General features: G+C 39.2%; 1 protein-coding gene across 4 annotated transcripts in view; it reads left to right on the plus strand.

Moving 5' to 3' along the window:
- Window positions 1-7,146, plus strand: part of PTPRB (protein tyrosine phosphatase receptor type B) — a 63,447-nt gene extending 56,301 nt beyond the window's left edge. For 3 of the 4 annotated variants that reach the window (XM_082280746.1, XM_082280745.1, XM_082280747.1), the window contains one exon: window positions 1,383-2,473. In XM_082280746.1, the coding sequence (XP_082136872.1) occupies window positions 1,383-1,529 (147 nt within the window). In that variant the 3' untranslated portion in view covers window positions 1,530-2,473. Of the gene's footprint in view, window positions 1-1,382; window positions 2,474-2,495 lie in introns of those variants that run through there. The other variant, XM_082280744.1, reaches the window with a different exon arrangement.
- Window positions 7,147-7,615: the final 469 nt, after the last annotated feature.

Here is a 7,615-nt window from a genome sequence, read left to right on the forward strand (position 1 = left end):
GGCTCTTTTTCCCTAGCTGTAAAAAAGAGGCAACTGCCTCAAGAGTCTAAATTTGACTTACAGACAACGGAAGTTGTGTGTTACAAAGCCTACCTTTGGCATGAGCTTGACATGACATCTAAGTCAAAAGGCAGCCAGATCCACACAAAAGTCAAAGGCCACAGTACCATCATACTTGACAATATTCAGTCACAGAAAAACAGCAGCAACAAAACAATGTCCCTGCTTCAGACTTGGCTCAACGCTGTTTAAGACAAGAGACTGCAGGTGGAGACGTGCAAGGGAAAACTCTCTGCATCAGCTCAAAAGGCAGTGTGCTACAGCAGCTGTAACCATTCCAGTCGAAAATGGTCTTTGCCAAAGAAAGTCTCTGTGCTTGTCCAACTTTCTGTCGCATTGGTGGGTGGGGTGCAGGGTTCTGCTCCACAGAGACAGCAGCTGTATGTACGTAAAGGCAGATATCCTCACTTTCCCAGAGCCAGAGCACTGGGAAAAAGACACAGAGCAATGGCCAAATTTCTTGTGGAAAATAAGAAAAAGTGTGATGGGAGAAAATACATATACTTATTGGAGAAATTATGTTTTTGAGGTAAAGTAACATTAAAAAGGTACACCTTGATATATAAACATGCTTGGCCTAATGTTTGGGTGCCATGTTACACTAATCAAAAATTATTGTGACCCATGTCATAAACCACAAAGAGTAGCAAAGCATGAAAGTTCAATGATCTATTCTGTTAACATAGTTTGGTGAGTAGTCAATAGCCAATAACATGCTGAGCCTCCTTACTTTGGTTGTGAATGTCATCTTAGCTCCGTTCTATGAAAGGCACTCTTCAGAAAAGACTGTCATTTGCTGCATTGTCAGAAACAATCTTAGAACTTATGCTGGATCAAAAAAATACTGATTTTTTTTTTTTCCAGAGATTTAGGTTTCTCAAGGTTGTCTGAAATATTTATATGTTATTATAAAATTCTGTGGAAAATATTTATTTTCAGAACAAAAAAAAGAAAATCAGGAAATTGTCTTTTCTGCGTGCTTTCCTGTACATAGTAATTCTTCTACATGTACTTTATACCAAAGCATTCAGAAGTAGCAGCTGTCCAACACAGCACCGTGTGAAATTGTGCTTTACAGTTGTTAAAGCTTTCATTCAAGGCATGATCTGTCAAAACATACTGTGTTCATTTATGTTTTACTGGTGTTATTTCTAAAGAAAGGTGATCACGAAAGTTTAGTGTATTACTAGCATAAAAAGGAGATCAGTTCTTAACACCACCCTTGATTTTGTGTGAAGGAGTTAGCTTGTACTGATTTTTCGCAATACAGAAAATTAAATTATGAAATTCCTCAGAGTGTCTTAAAAACAAATCTTTTGCAGTGTCAATATGTGTATCTACATCAATGTGTGAGAGATGTGTTAAGAGCCAGAAAACTTCGCAGTGAACAAGAAAATCCCTTATTTCCAATATATGAAAATGTGAATCCAGAGTATCACAGAGGTAACTGCAAGTTTATCAGACTGTAAAATGTTTCAAATGCAGTAGCTCACTGACAGTGTAATTGAGAGGGAATTGTGCTATCCTTAACCATTGATATTTCTTTATTTCCTTCATTTGTTCTCTCTGCTCTTTTCATTCTTGCAGTTGTGTCTTTATTTCCTTCATTAGTAGTCATTATAACAGCACTTCCTGCTCCTACCTTACCTTTATGCTCTCCCTGTCTCACACTTGATGGTTCCTGTGCTGTCAGGATATCATGATATTGGTTTTACCCCACAAGTCTTTACATCATCCGCCTTTAAGCAACTAAGGCCACTGACAGCACTCACTGGGCTCTTCTGTCATTCATAGCGTTCGATTTCTCTCTGCATCACCCTCATCTGCTGTTGATTATATAGGCAGCCTTGGAAGATTTCCCATCTGCCTTGACTGGAAAATACAGATGTCCTAGGCTGTGCTCTTTCTTTCTCCCCAGACCCCAATCCTTGTAGGCTCCTTTTCCTAGCCTGTATCCAGTCCTTTGCTAATAAGAGTTGCAGGGGTAACAAACCTGGCACTAGCACTGCCCTTCACCTCCTGTTCTCATGGCCAGAGGACCAGTGTGGAGAAGCTGTAAGCAGAGGTGACCTGTGTGCCTTGGTAGAGCAGATTCTTAAGGGATGTGGAAGTTTTTAGAGTCAAGACAGAACGATCTCAGTAGCTCCACAAATTTGGACATTAGGCATTAGGGTTATACGGTAAGAGATCAAAATAATTTTCTTGATCTAGCCTGTAGAAATCAGAGTTGTCATCAACAGGTAGAACAGGCTTGGAGGAGGCCAAGAACTGAAATATCCAGGTTCCATACATTGAGAGTCTAAGCAGAGATGGGATCTGATCTTTAGCTGTCACATCAGTCACCAGCCAGTGCTGCTGCCACACAGCCACCTCTCAGAACACTGCTGAATCTGCGTTGTTTTACTTTTTCTAATCTCAGTTTTCTTTGCTTTCAGATGCTGTTTATTCAAGGCACTAAGAATGTTAGAGATACCTGCTTTTGTGAACACATTTGTTAACTAGGGGGTTTGTTTTGGTTTTTTTAATGTATGTATTTCATGCACCAGAAAGGTGCCAGACCTTTTGGTTGAGACTGTGTATAATTTATTGGTCTGGTGATTTTTTTTTAAAGATATATAATTTAAATGTAATAGATATTAATGTATATAATTGTATTTTGGCATTATGTAAATATGTATTTTTTCTATATTGTTGATATTAATATTATGCTTCAGATAATACTATTTTTTCTTATCACAGTTTTTATAAACTGTTCTACATAAACTATTTTAAATTGTATGGCTAACAGGACTGCTGCGTTTGGGAAGCTATTGGCATGACACGGGAAAAATCCTATAAGGAGAACCTCATTTTTAAAAAATATTTCAATGTTTGTGAGATGAAATAAGCTACTATTAAGCAAGGGAACAGTAGTCCTGTGTAGGAATTACAATGCTACTCCACTCTTCAAACTTACCGCTTTTCATCTGACAAAAATGGGTATAAACCGTAACACAGTGGCATACCTTTTACAGAACTCATTGACAACCAAGTAAAACAGGGTTCACCTCACTAGAAGCAACTGTTTCAGTCTAGTGTGACATAGTAGAAAAATATCGAACAACATACACTGCAGTGAAGTCTAGCAGACCTTTCTCCCACCACATACTTTGAGGGGAGAAAGGTCACATTCTCATTTCATTACACTGGTTTAAGAGAGCAGAATCAGACCACAGTTTGTGTCTGTGTACTTTCACATGTGTATAATTTGAATTAAGAAAGATGTTGAAAGAAACACCTCAGACATTTGTGCTAACAGATCTGTGAGGATGTAAAGTCTGGCAACTTCCATAGCTCATTAGAAACAATGCTGTAGCATGACAGCCAAAAAAGTAGAGGGACTGCAAACGTATTGAAACAAAGACATATAAAGGTGTATATTCTACCATCTACACAACTGGCCTTAAGCTGCTTGCAGCATGGCTGCTTTGCCCCAAGTGTTGGTATCCTTCAAATGCCGTTTGTTTTCACAAAGAGATAGTTTGGCCCCAGAATGTCTGCATAGAAAGAATTTTCCTACTAGAATGTTATCTGATGTTGCCACCACAAGAGCAGTTGGAATGGAAAAAGGATCATCAGGGAATGTAGGCTGGCAGAGCTGTGCTGATCATAGAATCATCAAATGTTTTGGGTTGGAAGAGACATTAAAGATCATCTAGTTCCAACCCCCATGCCCCCAGGCAGGGACTCATGACTGAAGACATGTGGTGATTAGCAAGAAGTACAATCCAAGAGCACTTACCAGATATCCTGCCCAGCCAAGTGGATTATGCGCAGTGCTCTCTCCTCTGCAAAGAGGCATCTCATTCAAGGGTCTAAACACTCTGATCAGCTATTGCTTGTCTTTATAAAATGCTCCTCAAATAAATAGTGAAGAGGCAGTAACAGTTCCTCTCCATCATGAAAAGAAGGAAGGGCTTTGTAGTTCTTTCATACATCTACCCATACTTTTCCTAGAGAAAACTGAGCTTGTTGCTGAAGACAAGTGCCTAAATTCCACTTCTGTTTTTGAGAAAAATAAATATTTCTGAAGGCCTTCTGAGAATCAGTAAGTAGCTAACTAAGTGCCTAACAGAGGAACTCCTGTGGCACAGCAGGACTGTGCACATCCATGTCACTCTAGTTTTCCTAGAGAGAAGGTAACAGCCTGATAGTCACTCTTCCTATTCCATCTGGAATCTTACCCTTTCTTGACCAAATAGCCTCACATGCCTCAGAAGCCACCCTTCAAATCAGCTGTCATAGCTGCTCAAAACATGTAAACTTAGTTAATCTTTTTAGGTGTTTCTGTATGAAAATACTGCTCATCCCTCCTGCACATCCTCTTTGGCACCACACAGACCTCAAAATTCACCACCCTTAGTGGAAACTGAAGAAGAAGGGAACTAGCATTAGAGTGGAAGACATTTTCACAGAGGAAAGTCTAAGCAAAACCACAAAGAAATGTGCACATTTTCTGCAGATGCCTTCATTTCTCTGTTTCCTTTGCTAGATGACTAGGTTAGCAAGCAAGGACAAAAGAGCATGGCATCTTTAGATCGATTGTTGGTCGTGTTAGTAACTGCTGGACTTAAGGCATCATGAGAACTGCTGTTGTGTTACATGCACTGCATTTGGTCCTTTCTTTTTTGCAGGGGTAGCCGAGGAATGACGATCACCATGTTAGTTACCAGCAGTACAATTACACTGTTAAGACACACCAAGTGTACCCTATAAATTACCTCACACTCTATATCACTGTGACATTTTTTAATGCTGAGGGAAATGGAGCTCACTCAATACTAGATGACCTGAGTAAATCAGCAAAAGTCTGATTGTATGCTGTGTATGCATGTTGTTCATCATTCTCAGAAAGACACACATCATCCTGCAGTTTATTTTATCACTCTCAGCTCCCTTGTCTGCATCTACAGAGTTCACAAATGTGTACCCAAAATGATGATGTCATAGCAGACAACTCGTTTCATCTTTTCTCACAGCTAATACTGGACACAGTTCATAAGCCTCTTCCTCCTCATCACTTCATAACATGACAGATGACCTTAAACACTCTGGCACGGTGCTCTTGAGCAGCTTTACATTTCTGCCCAAGTAGGTCACACATGTGACCGTATACACACATTATTGCTCTGGTTCTGCTCTCTAGCCAGTTCTGCTCATATGAAACCAGTGTAAATCACAGAGAAAAAGTAAAAAAGTTTCTATGTAGCATTTTGTTAATATACAACACCTACTTCTCAGTATAAGTAATTATATTTACTGTGCCTCTAAGCTGAATAACAGGACCGATGGGGAATTGTTAATGTAACAAGAATGGATTTAAAGGAGCTTCTGTGCGGAACAAAGCTCTTAAGGAAAAAGACATCTTTTGAATGTCCTTGATGATATTCAGAATTCCCTTCTTGATGTTTCCCAATAATAATGTTAGAAAGCAAGGCTAGTGTTGTTGCTGATCCATAAGCTAAGATTTGCACACTTGGAGCCCATCCTTCAAATCTCTGCATTGTTCACAAAGCTACCTGAGTACTTTCATGAAAGTCAACTGGAATGCTTGCCTGAAGGAAATACCATTCCACTTCTGAAGCACTTGCAGGGTTGGGCTTTTAGGTTAATTCAAATTTTTGTATTGAAAGTTATTTAATAATGAAAAAATTGTAATAAATATTTTTTTTAATCTGTGCAATACAATTAAAAGATCCACTAGCAATTGTAGGAAAAAAAAAGATTTTACATAGCTGGAGTTGATAAATGATATTTTTTGTTACTAATGGAACACAAAAGTAGGTGAGAGAAATAGGCATACTGTGAAGATGTCAAAAAGTGCAACTTTATACATTTTTCTCTGCTGCTATAGTTATTTAGCAATAAATAATGCCTAAAATGCCTGAAATATTATTTTGTGCCATAATAAACTATGAATTTCCTTTCAATTGTAGAACAGAGAAAAGAAAATGTGTGAGCTTCAAGTTTGTATTATGTATTGTATATGGTTATTTATGCATTGACTTTGAAAGCAGAAAGTTAAATACTAGACAGGTAAGAGTACATGAGCACTTAGCAGTGCTCCTCAGCCTGGGATTTAGTATATGGGCTAGAGGGATGAGAACAGTAACCATTTAATCACTATATCAGCATCTCTCTCCAAGGCCACAGATCAGAGAAATGCATCTGACACTCAGAGATACAGCCTACTGCAGCCACAGCTTCATGCAAGGAGTGCCTTGGCAGGTGCTTAGCAATTATTCAGGTTTCTTTCAGTACTTCAGACATACAGTTTGTGTAAATAAAATGCAATATAGAATGACCACCACTCCCTCATGGCCACATCACAGATGCCTGGGCTCTGGAGCTCTTGGACCTATAATCCCAGGATGCTGAACTTCGGATTGATATGAGTGCTCACCCCAGTATTTGGGCAACTCGCTGTGGACCCCACGTCCTCAACTGTCCCCCTCAGGCTGACAAACTCCTGACCTGCTGGTAGCACCACCATGGCCAAAGCAAACTGGTCTGTGAGGTCAGTGACCTCAGTGACAGCTGGTTCAAACTGGGATTTGTTTTTTAAGGCTGGCAGGAAATACTGGAGACCAGGGACTAGCTAATTGAGAAAAAACTATGGAATTGGGACACACAGTGTCAGTGATGCAGACTAATAACCATGACAGTTTAGTTGTTTCTTCGTTTATTTGAAAGGTAAAGAAATACTGTAAGTAACATCAAGATGCTGAATATATATTGCTCTACAGCAGAGCAGTATACCATAGTGAAAACCCCACAGTTTTGAAATTTATGTGACTAGCCATAAATCCTTTGCCAGTGCCTGGAGTAAAAAACATCTTCAGTACATATTCCATGCTCATATGCAATATAATTACTTATAATTGTGTTCCTGACAAACACTGAGTGAACACAGAACTGTGCTACTATTGTCAATTTAATTTATGCATTTAAGTATATTTTTATATTTTTAGCTACAGTCAACAGATCAAATATATTTGAGTGTATTTTACACATTTTTATAAATACTTAATGAATAAAACATTCATTTAAAAAAATCACATTCTTGTCTTCTGTTTGACTGCCTTTGCATTATGGATTTTGTTGTCCTGCTGCTCAGAGAAAAGGTCATAAGTGAGTTTGATTTCAGTTGAGACAGTCTTCAGAAAACATTAAATTCATGAGAAGCCTCAGCCTGTTGGGGGAAAGGGGGCTCTGCTGTTGCCTGCTGGCCAGATTAGTGCCCATGTGGAAAGATACCGTTGTTCCCTTCTCCTCCCTAGTTCTATGCCCTCCTTTAATAAACCAGATACTGTCTGGGTTATGCAATGGATGTTTGGAACCACAGTGGGTCTTGACCTTGAGTGCCTGTTATTTTAGAGATATTTTGCCAGGCAGTTGTACCAACTAGTGCCGCACAGCAGCTCAATCACTGCCTGCCCCTTGAGGATCTGAACCACGGGTTTTAACAAACGTATTTCTTCTCCTCCAGCTCTCCACAGTTCTTAAAAACTATTAG

This window comes from Coloeus monedula, assembly GCF_965178545.1.
Source record: "Coloeus monedula genome assembly, chromosome: 4".
NCBI classification, from domain to species: Eukaryota; Metazoa; Chordata; class Aves; order Passeriformes; family Corvidae; genus Coloeus; species Coloeus monedula.